This window comes from Scyliorhinus torazame, chromosome 22 (assembly GCF_047496885.1).
Source record: "Scyliorhinus torazame isolate Kashiwa2021f chromosome 22, sScyTor2.1, whole genome shotgun sequence".
NCBI classification, from domain to species: domain Eukaryota; kingdom Metazoa; phylum Chordata; class Chondrichthyes; order Carcharhiniformes; family Scyliorhinidae; genus Scyliorhinus; species Scyliorhinus torazame.
The window spans coordinates 108,963,235-108,990,280 of record NC_092728.1 but is presented as its reverse complement, the minus strand read 5'-3'; the positions used below and the strand labels follow the sequence as shown (position 1 = coordinate 108,990,280).

General features: G+C 51.6%; 1 protein-coding gene across 3 annotated transcripts; it reads left to right on the top strand.

Moving 5' to 3' along the window:
* Positions 1-179: 179 nt before the first annotated feature.
* Positions 180-26,501, top strand: med22 (mediator complex subunit 22). Of its 3 annotated transcripts, none has more exons than XM_072488913.1 (5): positions 180-294; positions 3,062-3,201; positions 7,109-7,189; positions 15,719-15,927; positions 25,437-26,501. In XM_072488913.1, the coding sequence occupies exons 2-5, from the start codon at positions 3,079-3,081 to the stop codon at positions 25,672-25,674; spliced, it is 651 nt and encodes a 216-aa protein (XP_072345014.1). In that variant the 5' UTR covers positions 180-294; positions 3,062-3,078; the 3' UTR covers positions 25,675-26,501. The 3 variants fall into 3 exon arrangements, with proteins under 3 accessions (XP_072345014.1, XP_072345013.1, XP_072345015.1); XM_072488912.1 differs by having other exon boundaries at positions 25,431-26,501; XM_072488914.1 differs by lacking the exon at positions 25,437-26,501 and having other exon boundaries at positions 15,719-17,121.
* The last annotated feature ends 545 nt before the right edge of the window (positions 26,502-27,046 follow it).

The window sequence follows — 27,046 nt, the reverse complement described above, 5'->3', positions numbered from 1 at the left end:
TGGCGGCATCAGTCACATGGCCCAGGCCGGTTCATCCTATTGGCCGGTTACGCCCCAGCTCAACCGAGCTTGTTGGCAGCGCGATGACGGTTGATTGGCAGCTCCCTCAGCCACTCGGAATGCCCGATTCCCCGGCCCGCCCGCCCGCTAGCCAATCGGCAGCGGCCGGAGGCGGGGCCCGAGATCAGGCAGGTTTGGTTGCGGCCGGGCGGCGGGACGGGCGGAGAGTGCGCGGCTGGCCCGCAGGGGAGAGACTGGCCCGCAGCCCACACCGGGCATTGGCCTCTGTCCCAGGTGAGAATTCAACCAAACACAATCTCCCTCCCTCCTACAGTGCGGCACTCCCTCAGTACTGACCCTCTGACACTGCGGCGCTCCCTCAGTACTGACCCTCTGACACTGCGGCGTCCATCAGTACTGACCCTCTGACAGTGCGGCACTCCCTCAGTACTGACCCTCTGACACTGCGGCGTCCATCAGTACTGACCCTCTGACAGTGCGGCACTCCCTCATTACTGACCCTCTGACAGTGCAGCACTCTCTCAGTACTGACCCTCTGACAGTGCGGCACTCCCTCAGTACTGACCCTCTGACAGTGCGGCACTCCCTCAGTACTGACCCTCTGACAGTGCAGCACTCCCTCAGTACTGACCCTCTGACAGTGCGGCACTCCCTCAGTACTGACCCTCTGACAGTGCGGCACTCCCTCAGTACTGACCCTCTGACAGTGCAGCACTCCCTCAGTACTGACCCTCTGACACTGCGGCGTCCATCAGTACTGACCCTCTGACAGTGCAACACTCCCTCAGTACTGACCCTCTGACAGTGCGGCACTCCCTCAGTACTGACCCTCTGACAGTGCGGCACTCCCTCAGTACTGACCCTCTGACAGTGCGGCACTCCCTCAGTACTGACCCTCTGACAGTGCGGCACTCCCTCAGTACTGACCCTCTGACAGTGCAGCACTCTCTCAGTACTGACCCTCTGACAGTGCTGCACTCCCTCAGTACTGACCCTCTGACAGTGCGGCACTCCCTCAGTACTGACCCTCTGACAGTGCGGCACTCCCTCAGTACTGACCCTCTGACAGTGCAGCACTCCCTCAGTACTGACCCTCTGACACTGCGGCGTCCATCAGTACTGACCCTCTGACAGTGCAACACTCCCTCAGTACTGACCCTCTAACAGTGCGGCACTCCCTCAGTACTGACCCTCTGACAGTGCGGCACTCCCTCAGTACTGACCCTCTGACAGTGCGGCACTCCCTCAGTACTGACCCTCTGACAGTGCGGCACGCCCTCAGCACTGACCCTCTGACAGTGCTGCACTCCCTCAGTACTGACCCTCTGACAGTGCGGCACTCCCTCAGTACTGACCCTCTGACAGTGCAGCACTCCCTCAGTACTGACCCTCTGACACTGCGGCGTCCATCAGTACTGACCCTCTGACAGTGCAACACTCCCTCAGTACTGACCCTCTGACAGTGCGGCACTCCCTCAGTACTGACCCTCTGACAGTGCAGCACTCCCTCAGTACTGACCCTCTGACAGTGCAGCACTCCCTCAGTACTGACCCTCTGACACTGCGGCGTCCATCAGTACTGACCCTCTGACAGTGCAACACTCCCTCAGTACTGACCCTCTGACAGTGCGGCACTCCCTCAGTACTGACCCTCTGACAGTGCGGCACTCCCTCAGTACTGACCCTCTGACAGTGCAGCACTCCCTCAGTACTGACCCTCTGACAGTGCAGCGCTCCCTCAGTACTGACCCTCTGACAGTGCGGCACTCCCTCAGTACTGACCCTCTGACAGTGCAGCACTCCCTCAGTACTGACCCTCTGACAGTGCGGCACTCCCTCAGTACTGACCCTCTGACAGTGCAGCGCTCCCTCAGTACTGACCCTCTGACAGTGCAGCGCTCCCTCAGTACTGACCCTCTGACAGTGCGGCTCCCTCAGTACTGACCCTCTGACAGTGCAGCGCTCCCTCAGTACTGACCCTCTGACAGTGCAGCGCTCCCTCAGTACTGACCCTCTGACAGTGCAGCGCTCCCTCAGTACTGACCCTCTGACAGTGCAGCGCTCCCTCAGTACTGACCCTCTGACAGTGCAGCGCTCCCTCAGTACTGACCCTCTGACAGTGCGGCTCCCTCAGTACTGACCTTCTGACAGTGCGGCACTCCCTCAGTACTGACCCTCTGACAGTGCAGCACTCCCTCAGTACTGACCCTCTGACAGTGCAGCACTCCCTCAGTACTGACCCTCTGACAGTGCGGCACTCCCTCAGTACTGACCCTCTGACAGTGCGGCACTCCCTCAGTACTGACCCTCTGACAGTGCGGCACTCCCTCAGTACTGACCCTCTGACAGTGCGACACTCCCTCAGTACTGACCCTCTGACAGTGCGGCACTCCCTCAGTACTGCACTGCCAATGTTAATCTGGTTTCTGTGCTGAATTTTCTAGAGAGCGTTTTGAAACCACCAGCTCCTGACTAAGTTGTTGACAACAAACTGGGATCCCAATCTCTTGATGTACAGATTACAACACTTTCGGTTTGCACAAACGGAATGGTTTTTCTTTGGAGTAATGGTTGGGCCTGTGGTCATTGTAGTTCAGCTGAATGTGGATGATCTTGAAATGGGTAAGATTCTGAGGGGGCCTGGCAGGGTGGTTGCTGAGAGTTTTTTTCCCCCTCATACAGGAATCCAGAATGCGGGGATGGGGGGGGGGGGGGGGGGAGGAGGAGGAGATTGCTTCTCTGAGGGTTGTTGGGTTTTGGTGTTCTATTCCTCGGCAGTGGAGGCTGGGACGTAGAATATATTCCAAGATTTTTTGATCGACCAGAGTTGACAGTTTTCGGGGATTGGCTGGAAAGTGACCACAGTCGGGTCAGCCATTCTCTGTCAGCATCTGATAGGCTTGTACTTGGACCACTGGCTATTTAATTTGGGTTTAGTGGGGAGCCTAATTCTGTGCAACTGAACACCGGAGACTTTGCAGATAGTGTTGAGAAATTAGTAATAACGTGGCTTTGTATATTTTCCCTTTTGGTGTCACAGGCTGACCAGCGGCCAGGATGTCACAGCAACGAACCTTGCCTCAGAGTAAAGAGCTGCTGCTCCAGTCCTACAACAAGAGACTGAAAGACGACATCAAATCGATTCTGGATAACTTCACAGAAATCATCAAAAGTGCCCGGGTATGTGACACCGAATGAGGCCAGTCGTGCGATCAAGGCCCATCTGAGCGAGGATGCTCCTTTTCATGCTTATCCTGGGTAGATCTCATTTGGCGCATCAAATCGTAAATCCCGAGCAACATCTAAGTCATATCTCAACATTCTTTGTATTTCACTGGCAGTCAAGGAAAGATAGAAAGTTCCACCATGGAAATGGATCTCTATTCAAAAAATAAATTTTGAATATCCAATTCCCATTTTTTGCCAATTAAAAAATTAAATAAATTTAGAGTACCCAATTATTTTATTCCAATTAAGGGGTGATTGGATTGGATTTGTTTTATTGTCCTGTGTACCGAGGTACAGTGGAAAATATTGTTCTGCGTACAGTCCAGACAGATTGTTCCATACATGAGAAAACAAAATATAGGACATACATAACTACACAAGGTAAATACATAGACACAGGCATTGGGTGAAACTTATGGAGTGCAGTACTACTCAGTAGAAAGGATGTGTGAAGAGATCAGTTCAGTCCATAAGAGGACCATTCAGGAGTCTGGTAATAGCGGGGAAGAAGCTGTTTTTGAACGTTTTAGTGCGTGTTCTCAGACTTTTGTATCTCCTGCCCGATGGAAGCGCGAATAACCCGGGTGTGTCGAGTCTTTGATTATGCTGCCCGCTTTCCCCAGGCAGCGGGAGGTGTAGACTGAGTCAATGGATGGGAGGCAGGTTCATGTGATGGACAGGACTGTGTTCATGACTCTGTAGCTTCTTATGGTCTTGGGCTGAGCAGTTCCTTACCAGGCTATGATGCAGCCAGATAGGATTGCGACAATAATAAAGATTATTATTATTATAAGAGTCATTGTGGACATGCCGAATTCTCTTAGTTTCCTGAGGAAGTAGTTCTGCTTTCTTGGTCGTAGCATCGACGTGGGTGAACCACGACAGATTGTTGGTGATGTGCACACCTAGGGACTTGGCGTGGCCAATCCACCTAGCCTGCAGGTGGATTGTGGGGGTGAAACCCACGCAGACACGGGGAGAATGTGCAAACTCCACACTGGATTGAACCCGGGTCCTCGGCGCCGTGAAGCAGCAGTACTAACCACCGTGCCACCCACATTCTGATCGCTTGATGTGCCCCTATCAACACCCAATTTACGCAGCTTATTCACACTCACTCGGTTTTGAGTTTAATGTAGCTGTTTGTCAGCAATTATTGCATTTCCTTTTCAGAGAATTTACAGATTTGTTTCAACGAGGGTTTGTGACCAAAAATCCAACATTCTGATTGCCAACTGTATCAAAACAGTTTCTAGTCACTCATTTTTTTTGTGTGATTATTTAAAATAACTGCCTCTCATTCCTGTCTCACTGACCAATGCGGCCAACCTCTGACGATTGAGCCTTTTATAATCTTTCCTAATCTCAAACTCCTCTAGCAGGGTTACCTTTGACCTTGTCTGCTCCTGTGACAAGAATTCTAATTTTTCACATCTCCATAACTGTAACCCCTTCCTGTGTCGGGAAAACATGAACATTGCAACCCCACCACTTCCTGAGCAAAGATATGGGCAGATGTGGAAAAATGTGAAATTGTCCATTTTGGCAAAAAATAAACAAAGAAGCATTTTATCTAAATGGTGAGAGAATCCAGAGCTCTGAGGTGGAGAGGGATCTGGGTGTGCCAGTGGATGAATCACAAATGGTGTTGGTATACAGATATCGGTACAGCAAGTTAATAGGAAAGCTAATATAGTTTTATCCTTTATCATGAGGAAATTGAATACAAAAATAGGGAGATTATGCTTCAGTTAGAACATAGAACAATACAGCGCAGTACAGGGCCACAGAGTGAGACCACATCTGGAGTATTGTGTACAGTATTGGTCTCCTTATTTATGGAAATATGTAAATGTGTTAAAAGCATTTCGGGGAAGGTTTACTCGACTATTACCAGGAATATGTGGATTGTCTTATGAGGAAAGGTTGGCGAGGTTAGACTTGTAACCACTCGAGTTTAGAAGAGTAAGAGGATACTTGATTGAAATATGTGAGATCCTGCGGGGTATTGACAAGGTGGATGTGGGGAGGATGTTTCCTCTTGTCGGAGAGTCTAGAACTCGAGGCCACTATTTAAAAATAGTGACTAGAAAATGTCAGCATGGCGCCGCAGTGGGTTAGCCCTGCTGCCTCACGGCGCCGAGGTCCCAGGTTCGATCCCGGCTCTGGGTCACTGTCCGTGTGGAGTTTGCACATTCTCCCCGTGTTTGCGTGGGTTTCGCCCCCACAACCCAAAAATGTGCAGGGTCGGTGGATTGGTCACGCTAAACTGTCCCTTAATTGGAAAAAATGAATTGGATACTCTAAATTTATTTAAAAAAAATAAGGGGTCACCCATTTAAGTCAGAGATGAGGAGAATGTTTTTCTCTGAGGATTGAGAGTCTCTGGAACTCTCTTCCTGAAAAGGCAGTGGAAGCAGAATGTTTGAATGTTTTTCAGGCAGAGCCAGATAGTTTCTTGATTAAAGGTTATCAGGGGTTAGGCAGGAATGTGGGGATTTACAATCAGATCTTATTGAAGGGTGGAGTAGGCTCGAGGGTCCATTCATATGTACCCTTCTCCAAAGAGTTTCACTGTTTGACTAAATAATGCAACTTGGATGAAAAATGCTTTAATTGCTGCACATTCAGCTTTTCAGCACTCTGTTTATTGAATGTGAATCTCAACAACAAAATAAAAGCAGAATACTGCGGATGCTGGCTCCTTTCCCGTTAACAGTGAGGCGGCGGGGATCGGGAGCAGGAACTATGACATGTTTAACTCCGGATGCTGATTCCCCTTCCACTGTTCCCCACAAATCCCACCACCCGCCTGCACTGACTGGAGTCAGAGTTTCAAATCCCTGTGGTCCGTAAGCTTCTGTTTCTTACTGCCCCATATTCCCTTCCACTAGCTCAACATGAGATTCTCCCTCCTCCATCTCCCCCCTGCCCGGGTGATACTGAAAGCCCAGGTGGTAAAGAATTAATTAGTTACACAAACTTTTACAGCCCAGGAACAGGCCATTCAGCCTGACTGCCCTGTGCTGGTGTTAATACTGCATGCAAGTGTCACCCATCTTTCTTGGTGCCTCATATCTATTTTATAATATTGAGACTAAATCTGTGCACAGAAACTCAAATTTCTCCTTGCAATATTTTACAAATAAATCAAAAACGTTTTGTTGACTATTTAAGGGGATCAGGGGCTATGGGGAGAAGGCAGGAGAATGGGGATGAGAAAAATATCAGCCATGATTGAATGGAGGAGCAGACTCGATGGGCCAAGTGGCCTAATTCTGCTCCTATGTCGTATGGTCTTACTCAGTTATGCCAATGCTGGTCCCCCTGCTCCATCCCCCATGCCCTGCCAAATTTTTCCTCTTGCAGTATTTATTAATTTTGGTTGTGAACGTTACTATTCAATCTGCTTCCACCGCTCTTTCATCATAACTCGCCCTCCAGCCGCCAACCCTTCAGCTACTGACCCTCCGGCCGCCGACCCTCCGGCCGCCGACCCTCCACCAATGGAAATCATGGCTCAATAAAACCTTTCACAGTTGAACTTCTTTATTAATTCTCCGCTACCCTTCGCTGCTGTAAGGAGAACAATCCCAGCTTGTCTAGTCTGAATAGAAGTTTGCTGGATGAGGCTGTGACTCTATATGGGGCCATTGTGGGTTATTGGAGCAGGGCTGCAGATCAGCCATGATCTGATTGAATGGGAATAGGGTTGCAGGACAGAATAGCCTCCGGCTGGTCATGTATCTACCATCTCGCTGAGCTACACAGTGAACAAATAGAACCACCTGCATTTGTGAACGGGTCAGAGATTTGATGCGACGTTGCACTAATGCTGGTCCTGACTCTTGTTTTGCAGGTTGAAGATGAGACGCAGGTATCCCGTGCGACTCAGTGTGAACAAGATCACTACGAGATGCATGTTAGAGCAGCAAATATTGTAAGTAGCGAGTGGGTCAAATACTCCCCACTCGCCTCGTTTTTTTCTAAAACAAAACCTCCCTGGGGTACAGGACCCACACACACTGACTCTCACTGGGGTACGGGTCCCACACACACTGACTCTCACTGGGGTACGGGCCCCACACACACTGACTCTCACTGGGGTACGGGTCCCACACACACTGACTCTCAGTGGGGTACGGGTTCCACACACACTGACTCTCACTGGGGTACGGGTCCCACACACACTGACTCTCACTGGGGTATGGGTCCCACACACACTGACTCTCACTGGGGTACGGGTCCCACACACACTGACTCTCACTGGGGTACGGGTTCCACACACACTGACTCTCACTGGGGTACAGGTCCCACACGCACTGACTCTCACTGGGGTACGGGGTCCCCCACACAATGGCTGTCTCCTGTGTTAAACATGCTGCCCATTCATTGCCAAGGAGGAATCAAGCCCAATTTCCTTAACATTGGTTTATTCACACAACCTTTGTTCTTTTTGGAGCAGAGAAGATTAAGAAGTGACCTTATTGAGGTGTTCAAAATTATGAACAATTTTCACAGGGTAAAGAAGGATATTCTGTTTCCACTAGTTGGTATGTCACTGACTGGGGTTCACAATTTCAAGATGGTCAGCAAGAGAGCTCGGAGTGAGATGAGGCTAAACTTCTTTACTCTGAGTTGTTGGGGTTTGGAATGTGCTGCCTGAGAGTGGTGGAGGTGGATTCCATTGGATTCTAAAGAGAGCTGGATATATATTTGAAAGTGACGAATTTCGAGGGCTATGGAGAGATGGGGCTTGGGAGTGGGACTAGCTGGGTAGCTCTTTTGGGAGTTGGTGCGGACACAATGGGCTGAACGGCTCTCTCTATGCTGTAAATAATAGACCGGGAGAACACAGGTGCAATCTTCCTTTTCCCAATTAGTAACTCTCGCTTAGAACTGGGCATGTGCTTTATTGTTAGAGAGCTGCAACATTAACATCCTGTACCTCTCCAAGTGATTTTAATCAATCACCATTTTGGCCATGCCTCCAGGTGCCTGGGCCCTAAGCTCTGGAATGCCCTCCCTAAACCCCTCTACTTATCTGTCTCTCTCTCCTTTTATACCTAAAACCTATCACTCAGACCAAGAGCGGTCACCAGTTCTTGTGTGTGAAATTGTGTCTGCTTTACACTCCAGTGAGGCACCTTGGGATGTACAGTAAAGGTACTGTATAAATTCAAGGGTGGCAGCAGGCGATTCGAACACAAGGTAATCACCTGATCCTGCCTAGCCTGATGTATACATGCAGCAATTTTGGCTGGAATAAAAGTGTACGGTTCAGAATTGGGGTGTCAAGCTGGCTTTCCCTGAAAGGGTGACAACATCTTATTAATATCTGTAAAACATGTGAACCATTACATCTGTCCATATTGTTGACAACTTAATTGACAAATTCCGCGTTAACCTTTTGTAAGCCGGGGGGGGAGGAGGAGAGATGGTGTATTTTACAGGGGTAATTCCCATTCTAAACGTGGCCACAACGGAAATATGAAAATAAGCAGTGGGAGGTCCGGAAAGGGCCAAAATCTTGAAATCTGAGCAAGGGAGGTGAGTTCACAGGGGGCAGTTTTTCCACACAAAGGTGAGTGAAAACCTGGAACTCAGCCCCCCACAAAGCTGTTGAGGCTTGGGGCCAATGTGAAATTTCAAAACTGAGCTTAATCGATCTTGTTTGGGGGCAGGGTAAATGGAGTTAAGGTTCCGAACAACCTGGATTGGATTGAATTGTGGAGCAGGCCTGAGGGGCTGAATGGCCTCCTCCTGTTGTTGTGGGCGGAATGTGTGACTAAAAGGAGGACTAATTTACTGTACATCCTGGTCTAACCTTCACTCTCGTCCTCAAATTCACTTGACTGAAACCAGACTCCCAGCAACATGGACGCAGAGTCAGTGATATTGGATCAGCCGTCCGTTATACGCAATGTCTGATATTCGCTTCCATTGCAGGATGTGGAATTAAATAACAGGCACTGTGCACAATAGATGGCTTATCTTAAACAGCCTTCTGTGACACCAACTGAGACAAATATCTGTCCCCCTCCTCCATCTACCGTAGCACCGAGAGAGATGATTGAACAAGACAATTGTTTGTTTTTAAAAAAATATATTTTATTGAAATTTTTCAAACAGAAATTTTCCGTTTTTACAACTTAATAAAGGGATATACATTAAACATTATTTAAATAATATATTAAACTAACAACAAATGAAAAAAGAGATAAACCAAAAAGCAAATATCAACAACTGGCAAAAAACAAAAACACGGGATAATACTCTTTTCCCCCCACCCCGGGTTGCTGCTGCTGTCTTTTCTATTTTTCCATTATCGTTCCGCAAGATAGTCAAGGAACGGTTGCCACCGCCTGGTGAACCCCTGAGCCGATCCTCTTAACGCATATTTTATTCGTTCCAGTCTTATGAACCCTGCCATGTTGTTTATCCAGGCCTCCACACCCGGGGGCTTCGCTTCCTTCCACATAAGTAGAATCCTTCGCCAGGCTACTAGGGACGCAAAGGCCAAGACGTCGGCCTCTTTCGCCTCCTGCACTCCCGGTTCTTCTGCAACCCCAAATATAGCTAACCCCCCAGCCAGGTTTGACCCAGACCCCCACCACCTTTGAGATCACTCTTGCCACACCCTCCCAGAACTCATGCAGTGTCGGACACGACCAGAACATGTGAGTGTGGTTCGCCGGGCTTCCTGAGCACCTTCCACATCTATCCTCCACCCCGAAAAACCTGCTCAGTCTTGCTCCTGTCATATGCGCTCTGTGTAGAACCTTAAATTGAATCAGGCTAAGCCTGGCACACGAGGACGCAGAATTTACCCTACTTAGGGCATCTGCCCACAGCCTCTCCTCGATCTCTTCCCCCAGCTCCTCTTCCCATTTTCCCTTCAGCTCCTCTACCATCGCCTCCCCCTCGTCTCTCATCTCCCTGTATATTTCGGACACTTTACCTTCTCCAACCCATGCCCCTGAAATCACTCTACCCTGGATCCCTTGCGTCGGGAGCTGCGGAAATTCCCTCACCTGTTGCCTCGTAAATGCCCTCACTTGCATGTATCGGAAAGCATTCCCTGGTGGCAACTTATATTTTTCTTCCAATGCTCCCAGACTCGCAAACGTCCCGTCTACAAACAAGTCCTTCAGCTTCCTAATTCCTGCTCGCTGCCAACATTGAAATCCCCCATCTATCCTCCCCGGGACGAACCTGTGGTTATTCCTTATCGGGGACCACACCGAGGCACCTGTCACTCCCCTGTGTCGTCTCCACTGCCCCCAGATCTTCAAGGTCGCCACCACCACTGGGTTTGTGGTGTACCTTTTCGGGGCGAATGGTAGCGGCGCGTCACCAGCGCTTTTAGACTCGTTCCCTTACAGGACGCCATCTCCAACTTTTACCATGCCGCACCTTCTTCTTCCCTCATCCACTTACAGACCATCGACACATTAGCGGCCCAATAGTAGTCACTCAGACTCGGCAGTGCCAATCCCCCTCTGTCCCTACTGCGCTGCAGGAACTCCCTCTTTACCCTCGGGGTCTTTCCCGCCCACACAAAGCCCATAATACTCCTGTCTATTTTTTTGAAAAAGGCCTTTGTAATCAGGTTGGGGAGGCACTGAAACACGAAAAGAAACCTCGGGAGGACCACCATTTTAACCGCCTGTAATCTGCCCGCCAATGACAGGGGCACCATATCCCACCTCTTAAAGTCCTCCTCCATCTGTTCTACCAGTCGCGTCAGGTTAAGTTTATGTAGGGTTCCCCAGTTCCTGGCCACCTGAATCCCCAGGTATCGAAAGTTCCTTACCACTCTCCTCAGCAGCAGAGCATCTACGCGCCGGCCCTGCTCCCCGGGGTGCATCACAAAAATCTCACTCTTTCCCATATTTAATTTGTATCCCGACAACTCTCCAAACTCCCTGAGTATCTGCATTACTTCTGCCACCCCCTACACCGGGTCCGCCACATATAGCAGTAAATCATCTGCATATAGTGACACTCGATGTTCCTCTCCCCCTCTAAGCACCCCCCTCCACCTCTTAGAGTCCCTCAGCGCTATGGCCAATGGTTCAATTGCCAATGCGAACAGTAACGGGGACAGGGGCACCCTTGTCTTGTACCCCTATGTAATCGAAAGTATCCCGATCTTTGCCTGTTTGTAACGACGCTTGCCACCGGGGCCCCGTACAAGAGTCCAGCCCATCTAATGAACCCCTCCCCGAACCCAAATCTCTTCAGCACCTCCCACAGATAGTCCCACTCCACCCTATCGAATGCCTCCTCTGCATCCATCGCCACCAGTATCTCTGCCTCCCCCTCCGGTGGGGGCATCATCATCACCCCCAGCAGCCTTCGTACATTGGCATTCAATTGTCTCCCCTTTACAAACCCTGTCTGGTTGTCATGTACCACCCCTGGGACACAATCCTCTCTCCTTGTCGCCGTCACTTTGGCCAGCAGTTTGGCGTCTACGTTTAGGAGGGAGATGGGCCTGTATGACCCGCACTGCAGCGGGTCTTTGTCTCGTTTCAGAATTAGCGATATCGTCGCCTCCGACATTGTCGGGGGTAATATCCCCCTTTCCTTAGCCTCATTAAAGGTTCTCGCCAAGAGCGGGGCCAGCAGGTCCATATACTTCCTATAAAATTCCACCGGGAACCCGTCTGGTCCCGGGGCCTTCCCTGCTTGCATGTTCCCTATTCCTTTGATCACCTCATCCACCTCAATCTGCGCCCCCAGACCTGCCACCTCCTGCCCCTCCACCCTCGGGAACTCTAGCTGATCCAAAAAGTGTATCATTCCTTCTTTCCCCTCCGGGGGTTGGGACTTGTACAGCCTCTCGTAAAATGTCTTGAACACCTCGTTCACTTTCCCTACTCTCTGCTCCATCTTTCCCGTTTCGTCCCTAACTCCTCCGATCTCTCTCGCCGCCCCCTCTTCCGAAGTTGTTGGGCCAGCAGCCTGCTCGCCTTTTCCCCATATTCATACTGTATCCCCTGTGCCTTCCTCCACTGTGTCTCTGCCTTTCCCGTGGTCAGCAGGTCAAACTCCGTCTGTAATCTTCGTCTCTCCCTGTATAGCCCTTCGTCTGGGGCCTCTGCATACTTCTTATCCACCCTCAAAATTTCCCCCACTAATCTCTCTCTCTCTTTACCCTCTTGTTTCCCCTTGTGGGCTCTGATGGAAATCAGCTCTCCTCTAACCACCGCCTTCAGCGCTTCCCATACTACCCCCACCTGGACCTCCCCATCGTCATTGACCTCCAGGTATCTTTCGATACATCCCCTCACCCTTCCGCATACCCCCTCGTCCGCCAGTAGTCCCATGTCTAATCGCCAGAGTGGGCGCTGCTCCCTTTCCTCTCCCAGTTCCAGATCCACCCAATGCGGGGCGTGATCTGACACGGCTATAGCCGAGTACTCCGTTCCTGCCACCTTCGGGATCAGTGCCCTTCCCAAAACAAAAAAGTCTATCCGGGAGTATACCTTATGGACGTGGGAGAAAAAGGAAAACTCTTTACCCATCGGTCTGGCGAATCTCCACGGATCTACTCCCCCCATTTGTTCCATAAGTCCCTTAAGCACCTTGGCCGCTGCCGGCCTTCTCCTGGTCCTGGATCTGGACCGGTCCAGCCCTGGGTCCAGCACTGTGTTGAGGTCCCCCCGCATTAACAAGTTTCCCACTTCCAGGTCTGGGATACGTCCCAGCATTCGCTTCATGAATCCCGCATCATCCCAGTTCGGGGCATATACGTTCACCAGCACAACCGCCTCACCCTGCAATCTGCCACTCACCATCACATATCTGCCCCCACTATCCACCACTGTGGTCTTAGCTTTGAACGATACACGTTTCCCCACCAGTATTGCCACCCCTCTGTTTTTCGCGTCCAACCCTGAGTGGAATACCTGTCCCACCCATCCTTTCCTTAGTCTAACCTGATCCGCCAACTTCAGGTGCGTCTCCTGGAGCATAACTACGTCCGCCTTCAGTCTCTTTAAGTGCGCAAACACCCTTGCCCTCTTAATCGGCCCATTTAAACCTCTCACATTCCACGTGATCAGCCGATTTGGGGGGCCATTTACCCCCCACCCCCCCTCGTCGACTAGCCAGCCCCTTTTTTAAGCCATCTCCTCAAACAAGACAATTGTTTACACCTGGAAAATTCCACATCATTTCTCACTGACTAAAAGAAAAATGCTGATTACATTAAATCTGTGTCCTCTGTTTAACGATCCTTCTGTCATTGGAAACAATTTCTCCTCATTCACTTGGTGCCTTCACTTCAATCGCCCTCATTTGGGTCAATTGCTGTTGGGGAGATAACACTCTCATCCCCGAGGCAGATGATTGTGGGTTTGAGTTTCATTCCGCTGACTGGAACACAAAGCCAGGCAAGGGCATTCAGCCTCTGATCTCCGGGTAAACGTTCTCCAAGGCGGCCTTCAGGGCGCGCGACAACGCAGAATCGCCGAGCAGAAGCTTATAGCCAAGTTCCGCACACATGAGTGCGGCCTCAACCGGGACCTGGGATTCATGTCGCATTACATTCATCCCCCACCATCTGGCCTGCGAAATCCTACCAACTGTCCTGGCTTGAGACAATTCACACCTCTTTAACCTGGGGTTACCCCATCTCTGGATCTGTAAAGATTTTATCACCTGCTAATGCTCGCATTCCAAGCATTGTCTGGCATCTTTGAATCTGTCTATATATGTGTTTCTGGATCATACCTCTTCATTCACCTGAGGAAGGAGCAGCGCTCCGAAAGCTAGTGACATCGAAACAAACCTGTTGGACTTTAACCTGGTGTTGTAAGAGTTCTTAGTGACAAGAGGCAGAGGGTGATGGTCAACAGTTGTCTTTGGGACTGGAAAGCTGTGTGCAATGGTGTTCCACAGGGATTGGTGCTGGGTTCCTTGCAGTTTGTAGTGTACATTAACCATCTGGATGTGAAAGTAGAAGGTATAATTAGCACGTTTGCGAGATTTGGGGGTGTGATAAATAGCCATGAGGAAAGCCTGAGATTGCAGGACAATAGAGACAGGCTAGTAAGATGGAATAGTGGCAAAAGGAACTTAACTAAATTCCGAGGTGCTGCACTTTGAGAGGACTAACGAGGCACGGAATATACAATGAACAGTAGTACACTAAAATGTACAGAGGATCAGAGGGTGCATGTCCAGAGATACTTGAAGGCAGCCAGACAGGTAGATAAGGTCGTTAAGAAGGAGTATGGGATACTTGCCTTTATTAGCCGAGGCATAGAATATAAGAGCAGGGAAGTGATGATGGAGCTGTGTAAAAAGAAAATCATTGGGCCACAGCAAGCGAACTGTGGGCAGTTCTGGCCACCACACTGTAGGAATGATGTGATTGGACGAGAAAGGGTGCAAAGGCGATTCACCAGGATGTTGCCTGAACTGGAGCGTTTCAGATATGAAGAGAAGCTGGTTAGGCTCGGGTTGCTTTCCTTAGAGAACGCTGCATTGTCAGATTGTCAGTACTGAGGGAGTGCCGCACTGTCAGAGGGTCGGTACTGAGGGAGTGCTGCACTGTCAGAGGGTCAGTACTGAGGGAGTGCTGCACTGTCAGAGTGTCAGTACTGAGGGAGTGCCGCACTGTCAGAAGGTCAGTACTGAGGGAGAGCTGCACTGTCAGTGGGTCAGTACTGAGGGAGTGCTGCACTGTCAAAGGGTCAGTACTGAGGGAGTGCTGCACTGTGAAAGGGTCAGCACTGAGGGAGTGCAGCACTGTCAAGAGGGTCAGTACTGAGGGAGCGCAGCACTGTCAGAGGGTCAGTACTGAGGGAGTGCCGCACTGTCAGAGGGTCAGTACTGAGGGAGTGCTGCATTGTCAGAGGGTCAGTACTGAGGGAGTACTGCACTGTCAGAGGGTCAGTACTGAGGGAGTGCTGCACTGTCAGAGGGTCAGTACTGAGGGAGTGCCGCACTGTCAGAGGGTCAGTACTGAGGGAGTGCTGCATTAGTTTAGATGATTTCAGTTGTTTGAAATGTGCGTTGTCAGTCCCTCAGGTGGATGCAGAAATCTGTCACTTTTTGGAGATGGGAATGTAGTTCCCCCTGATATCCTGGGGCCTGTATTCATCCCTCAACCCACATCACTAAAAACTGAATGATCATTATCACATTGCTCTTTGTGGGATCTTGCTGTGTGCAAATTGGCTGCCTTGATTCTTAGTTTCCAACAATAACTGTGCTTCACTCGCTGAGGATTTGAATGGTGCTGTATAAATATCAGACTTTTCGATGTCTGCTCTGAAGAGTAGAATGCTCTGAAGAGAACAGTGGCCGTTTCACCTGCCTCGCCATTGATTTCCCAGCAGAGTGATGTTGGATCAGGCCCACGGAGCAAACCCTAGTAAATGGAGTTGAGATGCACGCCATCCATAGACTAATTCATGATTTTGCTCTTGTTTGTCGGCTGCCTTTGTGTTAGGTGCGAGCTGGTGAATCTCTGATGAAGCTGGTGTCAGACCTGAAGCAGTTCCTCATCCTGAATGACTTTCCCTCGGTGAATGAAGCCATTAATCAGCGAAAGCAGCAACTCCGAAACCTGCAGGAAGAATGCGACAAAAAGCTGATCACGCTGAGAGATGAGATTGCAGTCGATCTGTATGAACTGGAAGAAGAATATTACTCCTCCAGGTACAAATAGCCCAGAATGCTCCAGCACAGCCTCCAGAATGTTCTGTGAGCATCCACAACAGATCCCCTTATAACACCAACATAGGCCACAGTGAGACTCGCGCTCACTTAGTCACACTGTAACACTTCCCAAGTCCCGCACTATCACAGCCTACTAATCCAGCAATGTAAGACTCCTAATCCCGCTATAATGCTCCCCACATCCTGCCCATACTGTAATACTCCCCATATCCCGCCCTCACTGTAATACTCCCCACATCCTGCCCACACTGTAATACTCCCCACATCACGCCCACACTGTAATACTCCCCACATCACGCCCACACTGTAATACTCCCCACATCACGCCCACACTGTAATACTCCCCACATCACGCCCCCGCTGTAATACTCCCCACATCCTGCCCCCGCTGTAATACTCCCTACATCCCACCCCGCTGTAATACTCCCGACATCCTGCCCCCGCAATAATACGCCCCACATCCCACCCCCGCTGTAATACTCCCCACAGCCCCCGCTGTAATACTCGCCATATCCCACCCACACTGTCATACTCCCCACATCCCGCGCCTCCTATAATACTCCCCACAGCCCGCCCCCGCTGTAATACTCCCCACATCCTGCCCCCGCTGTAATACTCCCTACATCCCACCCCGCTGTAATACTCCCGACATCCTGCCCCCGCAATAATACGCCCCACATCCCACCCCCGCTGTAATACTCCCCACAGCCCCCGCTGTAATACTCGCCATATCCCACCCACACTGTCATACTCCCCACATCCCGCGCCTGCTATAATACTCCCCACAGCCCGCCCCCGCTGTAATCCTCCCCACTTCACGCCCCCACTGTCGTCCTCCCCACATCCCGCCCACACTGTAATACTCCCCACATCACTCCCACACTGTGATACTGCCCACATCCCGCCCCTGCTGTAATACCGCCCACGTCCCGCTCTCGCTGTGATATTCCCCACATCCTGCCCCCGCTGTCATACTCGTAACGTCCCCTGCTGTAGTACTCGTCACGTCAACCCTGTAGTACTCGCCACGGCCCCCGCTGTAGCACTCGCCACGTCCCCCGCCGTAGTACTCGCCACGTCCCCCGCCGTAGTACTCGCCACGTCCCCCGCCGTAGTACTCGCCACGTCCCCCGCCGTAGTACTCGCCACGTCCCCCGCCGTAGCACTCGCCACGTCCCCGCTGTAGCACTCGCCACGTCCCCCGCTGTAGTACTCGCCACGTCCCCCGCCGTAGTACTCGCCACGTCCCCCGCTGTAGCACTCGCCACGTCCCCCGCCGTAGCACTCGCCACGTCCCCCGCTGTAGTACTCGCCACGTCCCCGCTGTAGTACTCGCCACGTCCCCCGCCGTAGTACTCGCCACGTCCCCCGCCGTAGTACTCGCCACGTCCCCCGCCGTAGTACTCGCCACGTCCCCCGCCGTAGTACTCGCCACGTCCCCCGCCGTAGTACTCGCCACGTCCCCCGCCGTAGTACTCGCCACGTCCCCCGCCGTAGTACTCGCCACGTCCCCCGCCGTAGTACTCGCCACGTCCCCCGCCGTAGTACTCGCCACGTCCCCCGCCGTAGTACTCGCCACGTCCCCCGCCGTAGTACTCGCCACGTCCCCCGCCGTAGTACTCGCCACGTCCCCCGCCGTAGTACTCGCCACGTCCCCCGCCGTAGTACTCCCCACATCCTGCCCCCGCTGTAATACTCCCTACATCCCACCCCGCTGTAATACTCCCGACATCCTGCCCCCGCAATAATACGCCCCACATCCCACCCCCGCTGTAATACTCCCCACAGCCCCCGCTGTAATACTCGCCATATCCCACCCACACTGTCATACTCCCCACATCCCGCGCCTGCTATAATACTCCCCACAGCCCGCCCCCGCTGTAATCCTCCCCACTTCACGCCCCCACTGTCGTCCTCCCCACATCCCGCCCACACTGTAATACTCCCCACATCACTCCCACACTGTGATACTGCCCACATCCCGCCCCTGCTGTAATACCGCCCACGTCCCGCTCTCGCTGTGATATTCCCCACATCCTGCCCCCGCTGTCATACTCGTAACGTCCCCTGCTGTAGTACTCGTCACGTCAACCCTGTAGTACTCGCCACGGCCCCCGCTGTAGCACTCGCCACGTCCCCCGCCGTAGTACTCGCCACGTCCCCCGCCGTAGTACTCGCCACGTCCCCCGCCGTAGTACTCGCCACGTCCCCCGCCGTAGCACTCGCCACGTCCCCCGCTGTAGCACTCGCCACGTCCCCCGCCGTAGCACTCGCCACGTCCCCCGCTGTAGTACTCGCCACGTCCCCGCTGTAGTACTCGCCACGTCCCCCGCCGTAGTACTCGCCACGTCCCCCGCCGTAGTACTCGCCACGTCCCCCGCCGTAGTACTCGCCACGTCCCCCGCCGTAGTACTCGCCACGTCCCCCGCCGTAGTACTCGCCACGTCCCCCGCCGTAGTACTCGCCACGTCCCCCGCCGTAGTACTCGCCACGTCCCCCGCCGTAGTACTCGCCACGTCCCCCGCCGTAGTACTCGCCACGTCCCCCGCCGTAGTACTCGCCACGTCCCCCGCCGTAGTACTCGCCACGTCCCCCGCCGTAGCACTCGCCACGTCCCCCGCTGTAGTACTCGCCACGTCCCCCGCCGTAGTACTCGCCACGGCCCCCGCTGTAATACTCCCCACAGCCCCCGCTGTAATACTCCCCACGGCCCCCGCTGTAATACTCCCCACATCCTGCCCCCGCTGTAATACTCCCCAGATCCTGCCCCCGCTGTAATACTCCCCAGATCACGCCCACACTGTAATACTCCCCACGGCCCCCGCTGTAATACTCCCCACGTCACGCCCCCGCTGTAATACTCCCCACATCCTGCCCCCGCTGTAATACTCCTCACGGCCCCCGCTGTAATACTCCCCACGGCCCCCGCTGTAAAACTCCCCACGGCCCCCGCTGTGAATACTCCCCACATTCCGCCCCCGCTGTAATACTCCCCACATCACGCCCACACGGTAATACTCCCCACGGCTCCCGCTGTAATACTCCCCACATCCCGCCCCCGCTGTAATACTCCCCACATCACGCCCACACGGTAATACTCCCCACGGCTCCCGCTGTAATACTCCCCACATTCCGCCCCCGCTGTAATACTCCCCACATCACGCCCACACGGTAATACTCCCCACGGCTCCCGCTGTAATACTCCCCACATCCCGCCCCCGCTGTAATACTCCCCACATCCCGCCCCCGCTGTAATACTCCCCACATCCTGCCCCCGCTGTAATACTCCCCAGATCACGCCCACACTGTAATATTCCCCACGGCCCCCGCTGTAATACTCCCCACATCCTGCCCCCGCTGTAATACTCCCCACATCCTGCCCCCGCTGTAATACTCCCCAGATCACGCCCACACTGTAATACTCCCCACGGCCCCCGCTGTAATACTCCCCACGTCACGCCCCCGCTGTAATACTCCCCACATCCTGCCCCCGCTGTAATACTCCTCACGGCCCCCGCTGTAATACTCCTCACGGCCCCCGCTGTAAAACTCCCCACGGCCCCCGCTGTAAAACTCCCCACGGCCCCCGCTGTGAATACTCCCCACATTCCGCCCCCGCTGTAATACTCCCCACATCACGGCCACACGGTAATACTCCCCACGGCTCCCGCTGTAATACTCCCCACATCCCGCCCCCGCTGTAATACTCCCCACATCCCGCCCCCGCTGTAATACTCCCCACATCCCGCCCCCGCTGTAATACTCCCCACATCCCGCCCCCGCTGTAATACTCCCCACATTCCGTCCACACTATCACTCGTACATATTTCTTGGTGCATCCGGATTTCTTTGAGAAGAGAGGATATCTTTATATTGAAGCTGCTGCTGATATTCCTCATGCTCCACACAGCTACCCATTGAGAAATGCAAGTGTTTTCTTTGCAACCAGGGGCTGGTTTAGCACAGGGCTAAATAGCTGGCTTTTAAAGCAGACCAAGGCAGGCCAGCAGCACGGTTCATTTCCCGTACCAGCCTCTCCGAACAGGCACCGGAATGTGGCGACTAGGGGCTTTTCACAGTTTCTTCATTTGAAGCCTACTTGTGACAATAAGCGATTTTCATTTCATTTCATTTGCAATGTGATGTGGCTTGACTTATTGAGTTTTAGTTGAGGATGTTTGGCAACGCTACACATCACATCGCCTCCATTTGAGGATGGCACTGATCTAACATGGCTGAGCATTGTGTACGGTGTTGTGGGGGTGGAAATGGGGTTACTCGTTGATTTACTCGTCCCCTCGACCTGACAATTTTCTGATGCACAGCTGTAAACCTTTTTGAGCACACCGTGTCTGTCGAAGTTTCCTAACGGTGAAACCCCAGCAGCAACTCGCATCGCAAATGGGCTGCTAAAACAAAATCCAAGATCACGCAAGGATGGTCACCAGGCAGTGAATCTTGAAATGTTCGTGGGCATGTCTAGCTAAAACATTCCTAAGTGCAATTCTGAAGAAGCCCCCATGTTGCAGCAGTTGTCATTGCGTTTACACTGGGTCCCTGAAGTCGCTTCTTCAGTGTTGAAGTGAACGGGCTGTCACTTTCGGGTGATGGTTTCCGTCGGCGAGCTTTCTGATCCGGTTTTGCCACAATGAGAATCTGAGAATTTTTGTAATACAAACTGGAATTTAATTCCCAAGCTCTTTCTCAGATTAAGAGATTCTTTATATCTTTTATAATTTTATATATCTTTCTATAGTATGATAATCATGCAGGTTATGAATGCACAAACATGTTCTTCATTATTTAAATGTCTTACCGTGTCTAATCTGTGTAAAATTTGAGGGGGAAATATTTTTTGTATTTGTTTGTTTGCAGTAATACAACATTGTGGACTTAAAGGGAGAGGCTGGTTATAACAAAGTGTTTCCTTTTGCACCAGAATAATTTGTTCAAAGGTGTTTTGTAGCCAGAGTCATGATGAAATTGCTACATGGACAATAATCACTTCAACAAATTAAGTTTTATGCAACACGTGTTATGTTTCTGATGCTTCTTCCAATAGCTGCAGAACAGACAAAAGCCCCAGTTTCCTACGTCGCAGGACTGTGAAGTTCAGCACTCCACAATCCACCCCCCACTCCTGGGTATCCCATAATTGATCATGTCCCACTCATCCTAAATATCTTGTCTTATCACAGGGATCACGAGTGGCTTGCACGCTCCATAACATCAATGCTGCAAACTGCCTGTCTATCCTGTGACATAACTGATGTAACTTGCATGCACATCACAATTTTCCAGTATAACGCTATTTTTACATTCCATAATATCAAAGGGGTCACTTAATTGAACATCCCAGAGTGTCAGTTGAATTAGCTGTACACGCTAGAATATTCCACTTGTGTAAAACCGATCATATCCTCGGTGCTTTATTTCATGTACATCCCATAACATCAATGTTATCCATTCACTATACATCCCATAATATTCCAGATACACCCCATAATATTACTCTGTACAGCCCATAACAAGAAGAGCCGCTGACTCTTGAATGCTTAATGAGAAGCGGCAGCCACCAGTGGAACTAACCAGGGCAAGAGGCGTGGTGGAACCGCACCCTGCCTGCCCGCCCCCACCACGCTTTTTAATACCAGTGTGCCCTCCTTGTTCACATTTGACTGGTTCTATTTCTGTGAAACGCATGCTTTAAGCGAATAATCTGTTCTCTGTCAGGCTCTACCCTGGACTACAATGATTTAGACTATGAACTGCCAGCGGAACCTGATTTAATTTACCGAATCTTCCAGCAGTGAATGTTGCGTTTAATATTTGTCATTATGTGCCTTGTTCCCAACATTTTCAAAAAGAAATTTGTTTTTATCTTTGTACTTGTGCATACTTTTGTTTTTAAGATTTATATATAATTTTTAAATTGCATCCTTCATTCTATTAAACATGCCAGCATCTCACTTTAAAGAGTCAGCATTTTAAGCATTTCCTAAATAAAGTAAAAATCATTACAGATCACTAATTTCAATCTCTGTCTTTCTGTTTAACATCACCTCATCTCATTGAAGTACCCCCAGCTTCGCTCTGCAACTTTGTTCCGCTGCTTTTAAAACATAAGCCTTTTGACAATTAAATTTCCCGAGTCTTTCTATGTTTAATCAGTAGATCAGTTCCTGGGTAGGTTTCAGTCAGTAGGGGGCAGCAAAGTGGTTAGCACTGCTGTCTCACGGCGCTGAGGACTGGGGTTCGTTCTCGGCCCTGCATCACTGTCCATGTGCAGTTTGCACATTCTCCCCGTGTCTGCGTGGGTCTCACCCCCACAACCCAAAGATGTGCAGGGTAGGTGGATTGGCCACACTAAATTGCCCCTTAATTGGACAATAGAATGAATTGGCTGCTTTAAATTTACTTTTAAAAAGTGTTACCAAGATGACACAGACCATGAATTACTCAGCTTCAGTGCTGGGACTATGGTGGGTTAGCTGATACGGCTGGGGAGAGGAGTAGCTGATACGGCTGGGGAGAGGAGTAGCTGATACGGCTGGGGAGAGGAGTAGCTGATACGGCTGGGGAGAGGAGTAGCTGATACGGCTGGGGAGAGGAGTAGCTGATACGGCTGGGGAGAGGAGTAGCTGATACGGCTGGGGAAAGGAGTAGCTGATACGGCTGGGGAGAGGAGTAGCTGATACGGCTGGGGAGAGGAGTAGCTGATACGGCTGGGGAGAGGAGTAGCTGATACGGCTGGGGAGAGGAGTAGCTGATACGGCTGGGGAGAGGAGTAGCTGATACGGCTGGGGAGAGGAGTAGCTGATACGGCTGGGGAGAGGAGTAGCTGATACGGCTGGGGAGAGGAGTAGCCGATACGGCTGGGGAGAGGAGTAGCCGATACGGCTGGGGAGAGGAGTAGCTGATACGGCTGGGGAGAGGAGTAGCTGATACGGCTGGGGAGAGGAGTAGCTGATACGGCTGGGGAGAGGAGTAGCTGATACGGCTGGGGAGAGGAGTAGCTGATACGGCTGGGGAGAGGAGCAGCTGATACGGCTGGGGAGAGGAGTAGCTGATACGGCTGGGGAGAGGAGTAGCTGATACGGCTGGGGAGAGGAGTAGCTGATACGGCTGGGGAGAGGAGTAGCTGATACGGCTGGGGAGAGGAGTAGCTGATACGGCTGGGGAGAGGAGTAGCTGATACGGCTGGGGGAGAGGAGTAGCTGATACGGCTGGGGAGAGGAGTAGCTGATACGGCTGGGGAGAGGAGTAGCTGATACGGCTGGGGAGAGGAGTAGCTGATACGGCTGGGGAGAAGAGTAGCTGATACGGCTGGGGAGAGGAGTAGCTGATACGGCTGGGGAGAGGAGGAGAGTTTCTACTTTTAACTTGTATGTGCTTCGTGGTTAGGAATCTAAATGCTGATCCCTGTGCACCAACCACTTTTTGATGAGAGTATTGGAATCCACTATATTGCTCCTCTTAGTTGTACCTGTCCTGGGAGTGTTTGATGAGGACAGCATAATGGGAGCTTTACTCTGTATCTAACCCCGTGCTGTACCTGTCCTGGGAGTGTCTGATGGGGACAGTGTAGAGGGAGCTTTACTCTGTATCTAACCCCGTGCTGTACCTGTCCTGGGAGTGTCTGATGGGGACAGTGTAGAGGGAGCTTTACTCTGTATCTAACCCCGTGCTGTACCTGTCCTGGGAGTGTTTGATGGGGACAGTGTAGAGGGAGCTTTACTCTGTGTCTAACCCCGTGCTGTACCTGTCCTGGGAGTGTCTGATGGGGACAGTGTAGAGGAAGCTTTACTCTGTATCTAACCCCGTGCTGTACCTGTCCTGGGAGTGTCTGATGGGGACAGTGTAGAGGAAGCTTTACTCTGTATCTAACCCCGTGCTGTACCTGTCCTGGGAGTGTTTGATGGGGACGGTGTAGAGGGAGCTTTCCTCTGTATCTAACTCTGTGCCGCGCTGTCGAAGGGCCAGTATTGAGGGAGCGCTACACCGGTGGAGGGTTAGTATTGAGGGAGTGCTGCACTGTCAGAGGCAGTGATGAGTGCTGCACTGTTAAAGGGTCATTACTGAGGGAGTGCCGGCGCTGAGGACCCGGGTTCGAATCCCGGCCCTGGGTCACTGTCCTTGTGGAGTTTTCACTTTCTCCCCGTGTCTGCGTGGGTTTCGCCCCCACAACCCAAAAAAAGATGTGCAGGTTAGGTGGATTGGCCATGCTAAATTGCCCCTTAATTGGAAAAAATAATTGGGTACTCTAAACTTATTTTTTTTAAAGTACTGATGGAGTGCTGCACTGTCAGAGGGTCGGGACTGAAGGAGTGCTGCACTGTCAGAGGGTCAGTACTGAGGGAGTGCCGCACTGTCAGAGGGTCAATACTGAGGGAGTGCTGCACTGTCAGAGGGTCAGTACTGAGGGAGTGCCGCACTGTCAGAGGGTCAGTACTGAGGGAGTGCTGCACTGTCAGAGGGTCGGGACTGAAGGAGTGCGGCACTGTCAGAGGGTCAGTACTGAGGGAGTGCTGCACTGTCAGAGGGTCAGTACTGAGGGAATGCCGCACTGTCAGAGGGTCAGTACTGAGGGAGTGCTGCACTGTCAGAGGGTCAGTACTGAGGGAGCGCTGCACTGTCAGAGGGTCAGTACTGAGGGAGTGCTGCACTGAAAAGAGGGTCAGTACTGAGTGAGTGCCGCACTGTCAGAGGGTCAGTACTGAGGGAGTGCTGCACTGTCAGAGGGTCAGTACTGAGGGAGCGCTGCACTGTCAGAGGGTCAGTACTGAGCGCTGCACTGTCAGAGGGTCAGTACTGAGGGAGTGCTGCACTGTCAGAGGGTCAGTACTGAGGGAGTGCTGCACTGTCAGAGGGCCAGTACTGAGGGAGTGCTGCACCGTCAGAGGGTCAGTATTGAGGGAGTGCCGCACTGTCAGAGGGTCAGTACTGAGGGAGTGCCGCACTGTCAGAGGGTCAGTATTGAGGGAGTGCCGCACTGTCAGAGGGCCAGTACTGAGGGAGTGCCGCACCGTCAGAGGGTCAGTACTGAGGGAGTGCCGCACTGTCAGAGGGTCAGTATTGAGGGAGTGCTGCACTGTCAGAGGGTCAGTACTGAAGGAGTGCTGCACTGTCAAAAGCAGCTGTTTGGATGGCATGTTAAACGGAGGCTTTGTCTGTCCCCCTCCAGGCGGACATTATCAAGAAGGGAAAGTTAGTTCTGCCTGGTTTCCTCGTCAAACATTTAGCTGTGTCTCACCACCATCGGTGAAACAGTGAACTGATCATTAACCCGTTGTTTGTGTGAGCTTGGATCTGTGCTCATCGACTGTGAAGCACATTTCAATAACCTGATGTGCTAAAAGATTCTGTAGAAATGCAAGACTTTTCTTTGTCACTAACTGTGTTTGTTTTGTTTGTTGTGCTCTTGACTTGTTCTTCTGACCTTTGCTCTTCTTTCTTAATGCCATCTTTTTTTCCTGGCCAAGCTACAGCCTATGGGATGGTGCTGACCTCCCACTTTGTGAAGCGTACCGGAGAGGGGAGGATGAGGAGGAGGAGGAGGAGCAGCAGCAGCAGGGGGTGGTCACACCCGAAGAAGAGATGGTGACGGAGCTGGCCGGGCCTGCAGTGACGGCTGGAGGAGAGACAAACAGCAGAGTGGCACTGAGCAATGCCACTGCCCAGCCACAGGTGAATGAACATGGAGCAGGGAGCACTGATCCCGTCTGAAGTTCGGGGCGGACTGGGGCTGGGCAGGAACTGGGCGGCCACCCCCAGTTGTCGCCACTCTGCCTGCCTCTGTAATGGACCGCATTGCTGCTTCAGATGGAGTCATATCTGAGACAACGCAGCACTGGAACTGCGCACATTACTTGACCAAATCCATACCATTTACTAATTGCTGTTGACGGGGAATTGTGGAAGCATACATGAAGCTAGTGGGATATTGCAGTCTTGTAGTGCCCAAAGTAGACGGGCAAACTAGCCTCTGAGAAAGGGTAGTCCTGTGTAGGGTTGAGTATGAGTGAGGCAGGCAGGAGGAAATGGACCGTTCGCAACCACCCAAAGGCTACTGTCATTGCCCAGGATTCCCGGGACTGGGAGTCCCCTCCATCCACCGTGCATTTTCACCTTTCGGTTTTTGAGATTTTGTTTTAGCCCAGGGTTGAGTTTATTGTCAGTTTCTCTCTTTGCTGTGACCCAGTGCAGCTGACTGAGCCTGTTTTGTGCAAGAGAGCCTGACTAAAATAGACCAGGGGATGGCGGAGAGGGTTAGAAAGCCAACACTCTATCTTGACAGTGACCTGTTTAAGCTCGAGAGGGAGAGAGAGAGTCGAGCAGCAGTGTGTTAGAAATATTTAAAGATTGAACACTCCCTGAAGTTGTGACTAACCAACCTGTAAACCGGAGCAGTATTAAATAACGCAGCCTAACAGTGTCAGATAATCAGAACAGTTTTTGTAAACTCTTTATTTTTACACAGTAACAGGAATTGCATGTCCAAAGTCATCTTCTGTAATGTTTGAACTTGTCAGTAAACTTGAATCTGAGATGTGTTCTTGTTTGCTCTGTCAATTCTTGTGGTGAGCACCTGGGCCATTGTCAAAATGCCATTAGTGTGCTGGATCTGTGAAGGGGGGGAATTTAATCTAAGCCGACCAGTAGAAGCTGTGGTAAAGGGCTCACGATTAAACCCTGTGCCTCTGGTTTGGGGAGAGTGGCGGAGAAATAGTCAGCAGTCCAATGACACTGCCCATAGAATGATAGGCCGTCATGGTCGAACAGCTGGTTGGTACAGACAGGGTTGGCACAGGGAGCGGGTCGTTAAGGTACCAGAATGCAGTTTGTTTGAAATTAATTTATGGGATGTGGGTGTCGTGTTGCTGGCTAGGCCAGCATTTATTGCTAATCCTGAATTGCCCATTGAGAAGGTGGTGGTGTTGCTGACTTCTCAAACCACTGCAGCTCATGACCTTTCAGCTCTCACCCCAGAGGAAGAGACAAAGATTTTCCATTATGAATCCTGTCACACTGGCATTGAGGAGTTGGGTGTGTTTTGGGCGGTAGGGGGGACATTAGCTGAGCCTCAGTGAGCCTGTTC